This window comes from Anser anser (genome assembly GCF_964211835.1).
Source record: "Anser anser genome assembly, chromosome: 23".
Lineage (NCBI taxonomy): Eukaryota > Metazoa > Chordata > Aves > Anseriformes > Anatidae > Anser > Anser anser.
Genome location: NC_139744.1, coordinates 9249118 through 9266092, shown reverse-complemented (window position 1 = coordinate 9266092; position 16975 = coordinate 9249118). Strand labels below are relative to the sequence as shown.

The 16975-nt window shown below is 46.8% G+C and overlaps 1 protein-coding gene across 5 annotated transcripts in view; it reads right to left on the bottom strand.

Annotated features, from left to right (window-relative positions):
- Positions 1-2046: 2046 nt before the first annotated feature.
- LOC310885517 (zinc finger CCCH domain-containing protein 11A-like) overlaps positions 2047-16975 on the bottom strand; it is a 29442-nt gene continuing 14513 nt past the window's right edge. For 2 of the 5 annotated variants that reach the window (XR_014574841.1, XR_014574842.1), the window contains exons 3-8: positions 13175-16148; positions 12405-12463; positions 4894-12197; positions 4333-4526; positions 3989-4108; positions 2655-3206 (exon numbers count right to left, since the gene is read on the bottom strand). Coding sequence is in view for 1 of the 5 variants with exons in the window: in XM_083808982.1 (XP_083665108.1) it covers positions 2535-2638; positions 3083-3206; positions 3989-4108; positions 4333-4386 (402 nt within the window). In the remaining 4 variants the exon portion in view is untranslated. The other 3 variants (XM_083808982.1, XR_014574844.1, XR_014574843.1) reach the window with 3 other exon arrangements.

Sequence of the window (16975 nt, the reverse complement as noted above, 5' to 3'; positions counted from 1 at the left end):
CTGTTAGCCCATGTCCAAAAAAACCCAGCAAGACACTGTTTTGACAGCTAAACCACACAAACTCATATTACAACTATAATTAACTTAGAAAAAGTATCCATAGTCTCAGTGTTTGCCTCAAATTCCAGCTGAATGTAGTCGAGAATGAATCTGAGTCTGCTTGACAGCTATACTTTGTGCAGAACAGAGCTGCATAAGCAAGCAGAATATTATTAGGTACAAATGCTGAGAAATATTCCTTTCTAAGGTGAATGTCTATGAGTAAAAGTACTTCTTCACTTCTTTCCCTTTCAAAGGAATTTGCACAACTCTAAACAATATAATTTATACACAGACTCCTATCGCACTACTGTCCACACGTGCCACTGTCAGCCTCTTTAAAGCTTCAGAAATTGCTTCTTACATAGCACTGTCCTCTAGAGCTCTTTCTTCTCGTTACTCTCCTGTTTTTCAGTTATCCCCCTATTTGCATACTGACACATTTTTTTCTTTCTCCTGCTACTGCACTTAACCTGAGCACCAAAGCTTTCCAGTACAACCAGGGACTTTCAGCATAAAAGCATGTTTTGAACAGAAGGCGGCAGCACCAGGAGGCTAACAGGGGTGAATTGCCTTCCTTCTTGCTTAACCTTCCAGTTGAGGAGTAATGAAATCAAAACAAAAGCATTAATTATTACCTTCCTCTGTAGACAGTGTCACAGTTCTCACCACTGTCCGGACATTTTCCTTTTCCGGAGCAGGAAAAATCATAGAATCGACGGGAGGAAGAGAAGATCTTGAAGGACCTTCTGCTCAGAGCAAGCAAAACATAAGGAAGTTTACCAAACAGAAAAAACTATCACGAAGAACAAAAAACTGTAATTATTCATTACTGTCAAACATACAGTGACCAGAGCATGCAAATAAGAGAGGTGACTAATTTGCCTCTGGTTGCCCTTGGAATTCCCATCTAGAATACCAGCTGGCTGAGAATCAGGTTGCTCGATGCCCCCAGCTAAACATGGAAGTCTATCCCTCAAGCAGCTCCCAGCCACCATCACCTGCCATTCTGAAGCCAATCAAATTTCACTTCTTTGGCAAATAGTTGGATTCACCAAAGCATAGCCAGCTGCCCGGTATTACTGGAAGAATTTTTTTTTGAAAGAAAAATCATCACACAGGATGAAGGTGAAGAGGGTAAGAAAGTAGGGAATATTAACTCACCACCGTGTCTCTTAGTTTTTTCCTTCATTTTCTGCAATTTGATTTCTTCAAGTGTTTTTATTCCAAAATTCAGACCGTCCTCTGAAAACAGAAAACAGTTAATGAGACTAAGGCTTAGAGGCACTCACTGAGGACCACAGATCCTCAGGCTTCTTAGTGCTCAGGAACTTTCAGAAGTATTTAGAATAAACCCTGTCAACACTCCTCACAAGTGAAACAACCATAGAATCAATGGCATTTTGCCCCTCCTTTCACCCTTCAGGGTAAAAACTGTAGTTTTAATTTTAATCCATTTACGTGATATTAGATCCCTCTATCGTTAGATATGGCTTTCAACAGTGGTTGCCAGGCTGCACGTGCAGCCATTTAAACTCCATGCTGTGACCCTGTTTTGTTCTCCAAAAGGAAAGAAAAGGAGTTCAACTTTCTGACCCAATGGGCACATGATGGTATCAGGGAGAAATGAGATCATGGAAATAACCGAGTCCATTCAGCACCCCTACATTCTGTTGTGTTTTTACGCCACATTGCTTTTGAGTTAATTGTCAAGTTCTCCTTCCGATTTATCCTACTACAGGTGCTGGAATACCTTGTTTAGCAGTAGTAGCACTGGCTTTCCGAGTGGAAATCATCCGTAATCCATTTTGGCCTTCCTCAGCTGGTTGCTGGACGGGAGTTTTAGTTTCTTCTCCTTCCGCAGAAAGCTGGTCTGAAGGGGAAAAATCTATTCAGTTATGCATAGGCCAGATTGTTCGTGATTATGTAGCTCATGCAATGACACTTCAGTCCATGGTTCCTATAAAAAAGCTTTTTTTTTTTTTTTTTTTTTTTTTAATACAGCTACACTGACCTGATGAACTCATAAGTAGACTACCCTAGGACAAAACATCTAGGACTCTAGATTCTCTCTGCAGCTTTAACTACTACACAACATATTACTCTTCAGACAAAAAAAAAGGAATTTCCTTCCTAGTTTCACATAGAGCTTTACACAACAGACCAACTAAAGCCAAGAGTGGTTCTAAGCTTTCCTCCAACATTTCAGGTTCTGTCCACTGACTGCCAGACAAAGCCACCAGTGACCTGACCAGACTGCCTGCCCTATCGCTAGTCAGACCTCAGGTCATCTGTGATTTATACATTGATTTACAGCACAAATTCCTTCCAAGAACCAAAGACTTACACAATCATTTACAGCACAAATTCCTTCCAAGAACCAAACCATGCTCACCATCATCATCTTCATCATCATCTGCAGCATTGATTACAACTGGAGGGTGTGTAGGGCTTGGGACATTTTCCGAGTTTTCCACTTTCATCACCCGCCTTAGCTATGGAGAGGGATTGGACTGGACAGAAAGTTTGTTTTGCTGCAGTGACATCTGAGCCACTTTCAAATCATCGTCCGCGGACTCAGGCGGACTTGGCAGTGTAGCTAGAGGAAGAGGAGGATCATCAGTAATATGGCAGTTTAAAACTTTGACCACAATGCACGAAGATGGTAGCTAAGGCAGATAACCTGCACAGACAATGAATTCAGCATCTCCTTTTGCCCATCCCGCCACTGTTTACACCATGAACAATGACTTGCCTTCAAACAACAACACATCTCCCTACCACCCAGCAGAGGACGAAACAACAGAAAGCAAACTGCAAGGCAAATATCACACAAAGCAGAGAGAAGCTGAGCATGAAAGCAGAAAACAAATACCAGCAGTACAGCAGCAGTACACTCGGTTTAGCTGACCACCTAGGACTGCAGACCTTTTCCTGCACTCACAAATGGACGGTTACCTGATGTCTCCTACACTATTGGCACCCACTAAGTAATATGCAAAATTAATTCTTCAATACTTAAAGAAAAAGGACCTAAACTCACTCTTGCTTGGTGGTAAGAAGACTCCATCGATGTAACGTCCCTTTGCGTGATGAAAAGCACAGTTGGCTTTCTGACAGCCTACTGGCTGCTTCTCCCAGTAGCAGGGAATCTCACCGCGCTTCTTCTGAAGACAGAAGGAAAGACAAGCTCGTGATAACATGCACCTAAGGTTTGCAAAGAGATGCACAGTTCCAGGTCACGACAGCGATAGGGCTGTCACAATACAGTGCTGAAACATCATTCCAAAGGTCAGTTTATCACGGAAGTATAGTATTTCCGGGCATATTCACAAAGTTTGCAGAAGCTGTAACCACTATGCACGTTTAGCCCTGTCATCATTCAGTTTGAGAAGACAGGCACTCTCAGACATCAGTTTAGGGTGGGTTAAACTAATACACCTAGGATTATACTAGGATTATTCAGAGGGAAAAAGAACATCTTAAATTGCCTACGTTAACTCTATCCAGAACTACTTCTTGGAGACTTCGTTCTTCTGCACCTTTAACTTTCCCCACTGCTTCCTAGCCCAGGCAGCTAGAACAGCATTATCTGAAGGACTCCGGGACACAAGAGACCTGATAGATCATTATCAAGCCTGCTCTCAGGAGGCTAGTACAGCCTGTTTATTACCCCCCTGCTCCAGCAGGTTTTAGCAGTCTAGTTAGCGGTTATTCTGCATCTGTTGAGACAATACTGTCGGCGTCTAATAAAAGAAAATCTTGCTAAGACATACCTAAGGCATTGATTTTATTTCCCTCTCCTTCCTCCCACCCCCTCCCCTGCTAACAGAAACCAGTGTAATTCCAAAGCAAATGACTCTATCCTGCAAAAGCACAATCAGCACACCTACAGCACTGAAAAATGCTTTTGTTGATTTATTTTGAGAACACATCTTTAGGCACTCACGTCAATTTCCATGTGTCTGAATCGGCAGACATTCCTGAAACAACGACCCTCCTGCCACAGCGTGCAGACTGTCTCGTTCCCCAGAGCAGCTTCGCAGTGGCGGAAGGAACAGTTGTCTCCCTGTAACCAAAAGGAAACCAACAAGGAAAATATAGTACAGCCTCAAAAACGTCCATGCTGCTGCCTCAGGTTGCTACGATTGAATTCAGAATCTATCTGGTTATCACGTTAACCAAAGACCAGTGTGCCTCCTCCTCCTACTCTACCCCTTCCTGAAAAAAATGAAAAAAAAAAAAACCGACAAAAAAACAAAGCAAAGCAAAGCAAAAGAAACCCAGCCATACCTTGGTACAGGTAGAATAGAAATAGAAGTAGCAATCGTCTCCTTGTTTAGACATGCCGACAAGTTCTGATAACAAGCTCGGGTTCTCTCCACAGGGACTTCCTCTGCTCTTGGAGAGAGCTGTCTTCACCCTTGCTTGGGCTGAAAGTCTTCCACTGGCTTGTGATCAGTGAAATCTTCTTTTTAAAAGTAACCCTAAACAAAGTACCAACAAGTGAAAAATAATGAGTAACAAGCATTTTTCCAGCTTTCTTCTGTTCATCAAATTAGTCTCTTGGGGAGAGCAATGCCTTGAAATCAGCTGTTACGGGAACTAACACAATATTAAACTAAAGTTCTGTAAAGCTGCCAGGAGCTTTGTCAGCAAGTGTTCTCTTCCACGTCCTCAATAATATGCCTTGGAGCACACCTGGAAGCCTGAAAATGGAGTCACTTCTTCAAAAACCACCTGATCATACATGCAAGGCAATGATCAACTATGGCTACGAGTAACTTCTACAGAACGCAGTATGACGCATTAAATAGCATGTTCCAGTCACTGTGGGTCTTCGAGTTCACCTACCTGGACAACCTCAGCAAAGTTATTGATCTTCAAAGACTTCCAGTTAACTTCTCCTGGAGGCCGAACCAACACTGAATCCGTGAATTAATGATAAAGGGGTAGGAAGAATTTGCCTCTCCACTTTGCCAAGGGAACCTCTCATCCACAATTCAAACGTAGGATGTGCTTTTAAACAGCTTATAACTAATGGAGGAAGCAAGTCCATCTGAACACTCTCTCAGACTGGAGACAGCCAGGGTTAGTTAGCTCTTCAAAAAATAAAAACCAAAAAAAACCCCCCACAAAACAAAACAAAAACAAAAAAAAACCAGTGCATTTAGAGATGAACTCGTGATTCAAAGTGGCTGCAAAAATGAGGATCCATCTTCCACAGCCAGATAATTTGACTTTTTTTTTTTTTTTTTATTCAAAATTCAGTATGTTCCAATCTCTGGTCTTCAAGATTTCTTCACCTATTAAGAAAACACTAAAACCTTTCCCCGTCTTTATTACCTGTACAGCAAAAAACACACCAGTGCATACAAATACACAAATGTGCATACGCATACACACATATGTGTTTAGACACACACACGAGGAGTGAGTGATAGAAAGTTAGCGAGAGCGACAGTGGAAATCAGAAGTTTTGCCTTTTTGACACAGAGAGCGCGTAAAAACTCTCTCATTTTGAGGGAACTAGAAAAAAATGGAGGATCTACCAAATATTTTGATGAGTATGCCTTCGAGGCCAATGCTTTATACCATGAGTGATCTGGGGGCCAGCACACAAATATGCATACATATGTACATGCATACAGGATAAACATATCTATACACACAAGCGTGCACAGTATATGTTGTATGGTATCCATATGGAGAACAACTCGTAGCCCTGATCAGACACGTAGAGTTGCAATCAATTAACAGCAGGAAGACAGCAGATCAAGGATACAGCAAGCTTTGAGAGGCAGGGCAATGCTCACTTTGCCAGTGGCATGGCTGCATGATACCAAGAATTTTGAATTAGTTTGATTTTTTGGAAGCAATTTGTTTTCTTTCTGCGCTGTAGCAAATACCACAGGTTTGCCATCACGTGCTGTTCCCTAATCCATATATCCATCATCATCCATTGCTGCAAGATCATGAAAGGTTAGAAAAGATGACTTACGTCCAATTTAACAGCCAATGATTTTTCAATGACCAGAGCTGCAACAGATTTTATTTAGCCACAAGCAGGTTTTTTTTTCTGATGTGAAGTCAGATATTTTGATTTTTTTTTTAAGACACTAAATGTCATAAAACCTGCAACCAGACCAGATAAAGTTCAAATTAGAGTGATTCTGAATCCTTTCATTAAAATGCTGCACATTTCTGTGCAAATTATTTCTGACTCTTCTGGACAAAAGCGGATGAAATAGTTCTTACAAATTAATAATAAAAGGTTGGAACCTTTTACTCACACAAACACTAGTGAATTTTCCAGGAAGTATTATTTTGGCAGGGAATTTTCCCAAATCTAAAGTAAAGAGGGGAAAAGTTGGGTTCTCGTATTAGTTGTTGGTTTTGACTGCTTGACAAAGGGAATAAAAACAGTAGTTAAGTGCAAGGTTTCCTTCTCTTCTTTAGTATTGAGAGGAATCGTCACTTCCGACCTTTAGCACCTTCAGAAACACACCTAGTGCCATGCAGATTCCTCTGCATCTACTTCTAAAAATTACTGGTGCTCCTTAGCATGGAAGTTGGACTTGAAATCTTTTCCAGATTGAGCTCTTTTGAATGCCCAAGGAGCTCATCATTTTGCTTGTTGCCTTCCATTTTCCTGAACAGACCCAGAACGCTGTTCAGGGTATGAATGGATCTGGTCTAAGGAATGGGAAGAAAGCAAAAACCAAGGATACCTCACAGCCCTAAATGCCATAAAAAGCAGTCTCATTTTAAAAAAGATCTCCAAAGCTTTTTTTTTTTTTTTAACTGACATCTGCCAATATGGCGATCCAAGTGCTGAACAGAAACCAACTGAACTAGCCCCTGAAAGCCTGAATAAAAATGAGTAACTCTGGTGTACTCAGCAGGTCTGTAATAGAAGTTGGCAAGAGTTTTAGATTTCTTTTTTCTCCAGGGTGCTAGTAAAGTTTTTGCGTTACGAGATTTTGAACTCTTTTTGTACAAAAGAATTACAGATGCACTACAGTCACGGTAGCTGGGGGTCTGGAAATACATGCCAACAAGTGTCATAAACTTTGCCTTTGCTGAAGGAAGATAACTAGTCCAAAGAAAACCTGTCTAGTTTGTTTTACAGGCTTGTCTTTCTCAGTATGGAACAAACTGACCTCCCTGGTCTAACTTTCCAGTTGGCTATTCTGCCTTTGTCCTGGAGAGAAGAGCAAGAAGGGAACAAAATATTTTTGCACTCCAAAAAATGCATTAGGGAAGGATTATCACACCTACCTAAGGGTAATTTCTTGTTTGTTTATAAAGCACAAAGTCTTTCTCTTGGACAGTCTCTGTTGCTGGCCTGTTTTGTGCCTTCCATTTATAATAAAGGTATTAAAGATGCTTACCCCGTTTTGGTGGTTTTTTTTTTTTTTTTTAGAACAGTGTAAGCAGACAGTCGGATGACAAGCAAGAAAGAACAGCATAAACTCCTTGTTGTGACCCTGCTTTTTAATCACCCAGCATCAGCCTGGCTGCAAAACAGTCTCCGCTGATTTACCTGCTTGTTAAAGCACCCCACAGGCTGCAAGTGTTGTGTGCTAGGTGTCAAACTATATTTAACGGTGCATAGGTAAACCATTCATCTTCCCATGGTCGAAGCACAGAACAGCCCCCTGCTAGCACAGCTCATCCTTGCTGTAACTGCTTTTAAACCTATTTGTTGGTAAGAAAAGAGCTCAGTACACCACCTTCACAGGGCAAAAATTCACATGGAAGAGCAGAAAAACCCAGAAGTGCTTCCTGAACTTCACGTTACCAACAGCACCATCGGATTTAGATCCTGGCCTGGCATCCAGGATGCACGGCCTGCAAGCACTGCTGCGATGTGGAAGTGCCAAGGCAGGTTTTTGGCCTGCCCTAAAACACTTTTTTTTTTTTTTTTTTACAAACAATACAAAGAGTGTGCCAGGTATGCTGTAATGCCCGTGTGCCAGGTCAATAGAGGATATCCAAACAACAGAGGCGCTTCTCCTAATTTCCCGCGTGAAAACACTTTCACAGCGTTCTTTTCACGAAGAAACCCCTCTCTATCTTCTCCAATGCTCCAGGACCTGCTGCAGCTGCAGCGGCTGCGCTGGTACAACCCGCATCTTTGACAAATCTTTTCAACAGTTCTGCTTTACCTCGGCACAGTTGAGGTCACTCCTCTTCCTCTTCCAGCTGAGGAAGCAGCTTGCGGGCTCTGCCACACGGTCGGTGCAGAAGCGAAAGCTGGGAACACAGCAGTCAAACTCTCACTGCTAACGAAGCCACCAGGGCAGAGGGCTGACACAGACCCGCCAGAGGCGAACCGTACCCGCTCTCCCTCCCGGCTGCGAGGCTCGCCGCAGCAGCCCCGACCCGAAGCGCTCACAGTGCTTTGCTTGGTGATGTCACCGATGAGTCAGAGTCCCCAGATGAGCATCTGCCTTGCCACTCTTTAATGTTGGTGTTGTTTTTTGGTTGGTTGTTTGCTTGCTTTTGAAACTTATGCAGGTTATGGTAAACCTTCAGGTAAACCACAGATCAATGGGGAAGAAGTCCCACACGAGGGAAGGCCGTGCTTTTCTTCCAGGCAATGGCGCATGCTTTAACATGCTGCATTCAACAAAGAAGCTCTCTCCATTTTGCGCAGTGGCAACAGGCACGACTGCAACACACGCACGTGTAGGCAGCACCTGCAGGTCCCAAACCCTTAACCAATTTTTAGATAGCACCAATTTTTTATGTAGTTGCTTTCCCTTCATCCATAACCCCTTTTTTCCTTTCTTTGTATCGGGTGGCTCTCCTCCATTGTTCTCTCTGTCATTTTCCTCCCCAGTGTCTGAGCAGGCACTGGGAATCGTTTCCAGAGGAAGGGTACTGCTGAAGCTACAACATTTACTCTCAGGGAAAAGAGAGTATGTGAAAGAATACATACTTCCTTTCTTTTTCCTTTTTTTTTTTTTTAAATCTCTGAAATCAACGCTGCGGCCTGGCAGCAAATAACTATGGGAGTAATGATGATTCCTCATCCTCACTGTAACGTTGTAGTTAATGTCATAAAGAAGCAATTTCCCCAGACAGTGGCCATTTGAGATGGGAAGGGGCAGTAAGAGGAAGTTTTCCTTAGACTAGCTCTTCCCCCAGAACACCTCGCCATCCAGCAACAAATTCAATTCACCTGCTCCGCCTGATCAGTCAAACGCACGTCCGACTCCAGCACACGCCACAGCGGTGGTTCTGACGTGGTTTGAGAATCACCTATCCGCAGAATATCTCGGGTTTGTACACTCAAATAACGCAGTCTTTTCCAAATAAGGCCCAGAGCTCACACTCCGAGTGCAGCCTAACAGCACCAGAGGGCCGGTAGGCTAAACATTCCCATCCTGGCAACAGGACTGACCCGGGCAACAGTAAGCATCCCTTCTGCACTTTCATCGTGAACATCAGCATAAGGAAACAGAGACCTCCTCGATCCAAGTTTGAACAAACCCAAGCGGGTTTGAACAACCCAAGCGGGTTGTTTTCAGCAAACTAACGGAGAAATTAAGGTGACAACCGCGTGCATCCAGAGTTAGTCAGATCCCGAAGGCAGTTCCTTTGGGAAACGCAGGAGCAGCGCGCCAGATGACGGCTACCTTACAGCGCACCCCTCAGAGGCACTGCTACGAAAGGAAGGCAGAAGGTTGGAACTCAAAATAACTCGCAAGGCGGGTTAAGGGGGAAGCTTTAATTTCCTGAGCAGAACCTCCCCCCTGAAGACAGCCCAGGGACTCTTTGCTTCCCCAGGGAGACGGCAGGGACAGGGCAGGGAGGTGGGATGGAGGGACACAGGGCCAGATGGACGGCCAGACGGCCGGATGGATGGACAGACGGCCAGACGGACGGCCAGACGGCCCAAAAGGCCTGAGCAAGGGCTGAGGAGCGGGAGGGAAGGGCAGGGCGAGGGGAAGGGCGGCCCTGGGCCTGACAGGGCACCTTGGGCCTAACCCCGGGCAGCAGCTCCCCGTCTCACAGGGCCCGCGGGGGGCTGCCTGTAACAGGAGATGCGGGCAGGTAAATTTTACAAGCACTGCATCACAAATACCCTGCAACACCTGAACTATTCACTGGGACAGCCTCCTTCCTCACCTCCTGAAAGCTCCAGCTGGCAAACCAAGGACAAAATGAAAGGCAGATGTGGAGGACCTCGTAAGATACTGTTTTGTTCCCTACGTGCCCACTGCTGGTGACACGTAATGCCTCCTGTTCCCGAACGACATTGGCACGTTACATCTTTACTACATGCTGAAAGGAACTCAGCAACTTGAACACAACTTAGAATTACCCATCCCGGCAGCAGGCTGTCCAGCTGAAGCTGCTTTAGCCAATCAAGTGTGTCGTGCTGCCCCTCAAAGGTTTCTTCCTGGGAACGTCTGCTGTGACACTCCTGACGTATTACTTCTCGGAATGGCAGAACTGCGCTGGGTAGGCCCCACAGCAAGACTCGTATTTCTGTCCTTCCCTTTCAGGAAAGGATCTCCCACCTTGAATTTATTAATTTTCATGATGATGATACACAAATTGAAGTTTTGAAAAACTGAATGCTGATTAACAGATTTCTAGCACAGCCTGTGCATCAAAATTCATTTCTCTCCATTTAGGTAATCTTAGTTTCTGAGTTACAGTTACAGTCAAAATTTTTCTTCTTCGATTTTTTTCTTTTTTCTTTTTTTTTGTGATCAGAAAAACGAGGGGACTGGCTGTCCCAAGTCAGCCGGGGAACTTCTCTTTGGTCGATGCATCAAGCAACTCAGCTCTCTTGGGGAAACTTAAATAGAAAAGACAGATCTCCAAACGGATAAAAAAAATAAATCAAATGGTAAAAACCCAACCGACACATCTGATACCCCAGCTTATTGAACAGCACAAGGGTTTAATCTACAGGCTCTGTCCAAAGCAGCAAGAAGTGACAGATTTAATCCAAACCAGTTGCCCGCTCTCACTCTCTGATCTGGAGACGTTATTGGACAAGCATGCGTAGCAGTAACACTTGTAAACACTGGGTTACTGCACCACAGCCCCAAATCCCTCACGGGCCCACTAAGATACTTTTACTGACTGATCCACAATAAGCACTCCCAAAAAGATTCTCAACAAGTTAAACCCTGTTTAGAAAGAATCTGAGGAACCTGTCACTGCAGCAACAAAGGGCTGCAATTGCATGCAAAATCTCCAACACCCTCCTTAGCACCCTGCTAGCTCAAGGACTGTGTGGGGCTTCCGTGCCCTGAACGAGTCCACCCTGGCCACGTAATGCAGATGTAATGGTCAAGAAAGCACATAGCGTTATCGAAACTTATCAGATCCACAGCAAAAAGAAAAGCCCACGCTTCTATATTTCTCCTCCTTCTCCATTCACAGAAGGAAGAGACTGAAAACAAGCAGATTTGTGGTTTACATTTACAGTTAATGTGAAAAATGGCTATTTGTGAAATACATCACGTATTGTTTCAAGCTACAAACAACTCGCTCCCACAAAGGAAGGACTTTTGACCTCAGCATGCAACCCCAGTTACAAATAACTTCCTATCTACCAGCGGGCCGCGTTCCCCTGGCACTCAGTCACTCCGCAGCACGGCAGCCACCTTTGTTCTAAGGATGGCAAATTCTACTTAGAAACGCTCTGTAGAAGAGTGATGCTGTCCCCTTTTAACACGATCCGGCCTGCAGCACAGAGAAGGGAAAGAGGGGATTAGAGAGAGCCCAGAACCTGAGAATAATCTCGTGTTTTCAGAAAGTGTTTCGTGTGGTTGAGCAGGGTTTTGCCCATCATGCAGAGTGCAGGCCGCCTGGTATTACACGTTCCAAAGACCAGAACTGGTCTCAGGCAGGGACAGATTCTCCTTCATTCAGCAAAATCAGCAGCTCAAAAATCATCAGGGACAGAGATGTAGCCAGGAATTGCTCACTGAACTTCAACAGCAAGGCTCGTCACACGGTTGGTACCTCTCAGTGCTGCTACCTAGAAGGCTCACCCGGGCAGGTTTCAGACCGCGCGTCACTCGGGTTGCACAGACACACGACACACCCAGCTGTTTCCTTGATTTTGTCTTGGAGTGAATCTCCTCTGCGTCGTCCAGCGCCAAATTCACGTACTCGTCAAAGCCCTAGAAATCGGCAACAGTGGCAATTAGTTCAGCAACAACACGAACCATCGTCAGCTTTGCTGAGCCAGGCTGGACAATGAAGACTAATTGTTAGAGAAGCACGATTTCTTTTTTCCCTTGGGCTAGTTTTTCTTGACAAGAAAAAATAGGATTGTGAATGAGGGAAAACAAACTAACGACGTAACGTGGGGTCGTGCTGACACTCACGATGATGCAGCCTTCTATCCGCACGTTCACTTGCTCAGCCACACCTGGATCCTCGAGCTCTGCAGAACGAAGGAGGAGAGTAAATTGGAACACAAACACCGCGAGCAGTTTTGTTCTCTCTCGTGTGTTCAGAAATACCCGCTAACCATAGCCGCTAGAGCTCCCAAACACTCCAAGGAGCAACTCTCAGGGGCAGTTTCAATTAACAGTCTGACATTTTAGAGTCTTATATGACTGGGTGAATACTACACGTTTGCTGAAGGACACGTTTCCAGTCACAAGGGAACACTCCTGCACGCCCGGCTGCACGATCCCACTCCCGTTAACACGAGGGCGAAACGCCGGGCTGCGCAGCAGCTCCTTGTACCCACCAGCACGCCGCACAGCTCTCCATTCCCCACAAACCTGCCCCGAGCAACGGGTGGGAGCCGAAAACTCAGCGAGGGAGATCCCCGGACCCTCCCCGCTCCCCCCACCCCCCCCAAATCCCCATCCCCATCCCCTCCCCGTCCTCTCCCCGCGCTACTCACGCTCTGCAGGTAGCAGAAGATGAGGTTCCGGGGCGCTGCGTGAAGGGCTCAGCACGGGGACAAGAGCTCCAGGCCCGGGACAAGGCCTCAGGACAAGGCCTCAAACCCTGCAACGAGGCCCCAGGGCCCCGGGACAAGGCCTCAAGGCCCGGGCCGAGACCCCTGAGGCCGGGGCCGCCCCCCACCCGCTCCCCCGTCGCTCCCCGGCCGCAGGAAGGCTACGATGGGCTGCACCATCACCTTCTGCACCTTCTGGTCCTGCCCGCGGTACGCCATTGCTGCCGCCGCCTCGCTGCTCCCGCCGCCCCTGCTGGGCCGCCTCCGGAAGCCCCTGAGGCCGGGCGGGAGCGCGCAAGGGACGCTGGGATGCTGGAGGAGCGTGGGGGGCCGCTCTAGCAGGCCGGGAGGACCGCGTCTCTATGGTTGCAGGCAGGGGTCCCTGCGCTAGCTTTATTGGCGAGCAGCGAGGCTGGGGGGGGGAGGGGGGCAAGACAGCCTTAAATAAAATACGAATATAAAAAGTTTTATAAATGGCTGAGTCCCAAATAGGATTACAATCAAAGTTTACAATTTATTAAACGAATAGAGGCAAGCAAGCAGCGCTGGGTGCGCCGGGAGTCTCTGCTCCCCCAGGACGCACGCCTGTTACGTAAGGCGGCTGGTTTTGATGCTCCCAGGCTAATACATATTCATTACTACTTCGAGAAGAGGCAGGGTTATTAGAATTGGTTTCCGGAATCCGAAACCCCTCCCAGGGGCGCCTGCGTACCAGTCTCTGGTGGTCTCTCGGGGCTTGCTCGGGCTGAATGCTGGTTGTCTTCCTCTCAGGCTTTTGTCCTTCAATTGTCCTTCAGCTCCCCCTTCCTCCTCGTTTGGGAGCCTCTGCGCCGGATTTCAGAAACTCTAGCAACATCCCCTGCAGTAGTCAGCACTTTTCCCTAAAAACCCCTTTGTTCTCTTATCACCTAGACCCGGGCCTCGATGGTAACCCTTCAAATCCCTTAGTGACACGAATTGCTGGACCATTCCTTACAAAAGGAAGGATAAAATATGTAGAGGAGCAATGGCACCCGCGAAAGCCCGGCGCCGCGGGCAGAGGCAGCGAAGGTTGACGGCAGAACAGTGCTCGGTTTGAACACGGAGAGGGAAAGCGAGGGGAAGGTGGCCGAAGCCGGCCGCAGTCTCTGAGCTCTCCTCCTCCTGATTGTTTTCTCTCAAAGCCATTTCTGTCTGTGTGCGGGCACCCGGAGCCGGCAGAAGTCCCCGTGAAGTCCTTCGGCAGGACGGAGGGCTGCGTGGGCTCCAGTGAGAGAGGGAGTTAGGAGAATCTTATCAAGTAGAGATAGAGCGCTGACAGCGTTAAACTAGGATGCTACTTAGTGTCTTTGCTAACTATGGTGCATTGTGCCAATTAACTAAAGCAAGAAGCCTTGGGCCCCTTACCAAGGTCAGTCTCCTAATAAGAGAGTGAGCCTGTCTTAAGAAACTGGAAGAAACTGGTCCTGCAGGTGGACAAGAGCCAAGGAGCAACTGAGTCTGTGCAAAGACAAGAGGTCAACTAGCGGTGACGAGGAAGAGTCATCAATCTTCATGCCCACGACCTCCCGTGTTGCCCAGCGCTGAATAAACATACCTACTTTACAATCTCACTGATTGTGGAGTCCCTTTTCCGCAAGTCACTAGCAGCGGTTTCTTCCGCAGAGGTTTTCCCAGAGCCGCTTCAAAGCTTCCCTCGCGGAGCTGGGGCGTCGCAGGGGGTCGTCAAAGCACGCACGCACACACACACACACACACACACACACACACACACACACAGGCGTTGTTGTCCAAACAGAAAGTATTTACAACAAATTCGACAAGCGGTTTTCCTCTGCCAGCAGCAAATGCCTGAGGGCCCCTACAGCTTCACAAATCATAGCACAAAGAGCCTAAAGTTCCTCTAAAATTTAGGGAAATGATTCAAAATAGATCTGCTAGGGGAAAACGATCACTGGCGGCAGGGTACACAATACACGCGAGTCTCAGCTCTCCTCCGCAGGGTCAGTGCCCACGCCCAAGTGCGACGCTGATGGCACCCGAACATTTGCTGTAGCAGGCAGCAGAGCCAGCAGCTCAGGGGAGCAATTTTAAAAACCAGGAGGCACTTAAACCAACCCTTAATTGACCCAGTTACTGCAGGAGAGTCCCGACTACTCGCCCTGGAGTCCTACTGTCACCAACAAAAAGCACCAACCAAAGCTTGGGGGAACTTTGGTACAGCACAAGAGAAGGGAGTGGGGGTAGCGTAGCCGTATCGCAGAGCTGCTGCTTTTCACACCATTTTATCATCCCTGATAATTGAAAGTAAGGCCGGGTGGGCTGACCCCACCACCACCACTCCTGGCAGCATGTTTGGTCCACAACGCTAGAATAATTATTTTGCTCCCTCCCGCCCTTACAGCTTCATCATCTGAAAAGATTACAGTCAAAACAATGGCATACACAAATAAAAGTCAAGAGTTGACATAGTAACTCCGGGATTTGGGTATCAACTGTCCGAGAAATCAGAACACCCAGGCTTCACAATGTGCCCAACATCGAGCTGTGCCAAGGGGGGGCGGAAGGAAGAAGCTTTCCGTTTAAGCCTTCAGAGCATCGCTCCATCACTACGTCAATTCACAGCCACCACAGCGTGCCGATGGACATCTTTCTGTGCCAAAAGAAACAAGTGCTTTGTCCTCTTGATATCAAAGGTAGCCACCTATACTTACGGAACTATGCACAAGACCTTAACTCTGACCAGCAGGAAAACTTAGGACAACTGAGTGCAGATCCTGCCAATTTCTACCAGTTCCAACTGTGCTTTAAGTCTCATTGCAAAGCCTCAGTTAGAAAAAGGATCACCTCGGGGTATCCAACAAGAAGAAGAGTTGTTTTCTTTTTTTTTTTTAATATACCATAGGACTATGCAGTTCAATCATCAATCATCTTGGAAAGCTCAAGGAGGAGGTCATCCTCATCCTTCCCTGGGTCCAAGTCGAGCTCGGCTTCCAGTATGCCGTCTGAGAGTTCCCAAAGTAGCATCTCTAAATCCTCGTCTACAGATACGGGCGCGTTGCCTGTGGAACTCAGCCGGCGTGTCCTTGCTTCTTCTAGCTGGGAAGAAGCTGAAGTCGAGCTTGAGAACTCCATTGGCTCCACGGATTCTGCCTGGCTTCCAAGATGTGCTTCAGGTCTTGGCAGAGCAAGGAAGAGAACAATCAGTATATGCCATTTCTTAACGGGAAATCCCTTTTCTGCAAACCGGCTCTTAAAACCGTAGCCAACCCCTCCTGCACTTCAATCTTACCCAGGGATTGTTATTCAATTAACCCAGGGCTACATTTAGAGCCCAATATATTAGCAGGTACATTTTTCAGTTTGGGGGTTTCTCTGTGAAGCCAGAGCACCCGGAGTCTAGCAAAGATGGGAAACCAACATGGCCTCCCGGAAGCCCAGTGTCCGAGAACTACATCTCCCGGCATGCTCTGGGAAAACAATATGGACTCCCGGAAACCCGGTGGCCAAGAACTACATTTCCCAGCACTCCCCAGAAAATTGAGCCTCGCACCTTGCCGTAGGACGCCATTTTTTGCTCTGTTACATTACCGGTTTCGTGTTTATGGAGGGTTTTCCCGCCGTTTTGGGGGGTTTCCCCTCAATTTCGGGTTTTTAGCTCTCCATTTCAGAGTTCTTCCCCGCAATTTTGGGGTTCCTTCCCCTAATTTGGTGCTTCGCCCCCCCCCCCACTTTTGGGGTTCCCCCTCCATTTTGGGGATTCCCCCCAATTCCAAGCCCCCCACAATTTTGGAGGCCCCCACCATCCTTTCTTGGCCTGCCACCCTAATATTAAGGTTCTTTCCCCCAATGTTGGGGTTCTCACCACATGTTTGAGGTTCCTTCCCTTAATTTGGGGCTTAGCTCCCCGGGATCTGGGGCTTTAACCCCAATTTTGGGGGTCCCCCCCAAGTTTGGGGATTCCTCCCCAGGTCTGGGGGGGGTCCACATTCAATTCTGGAATTT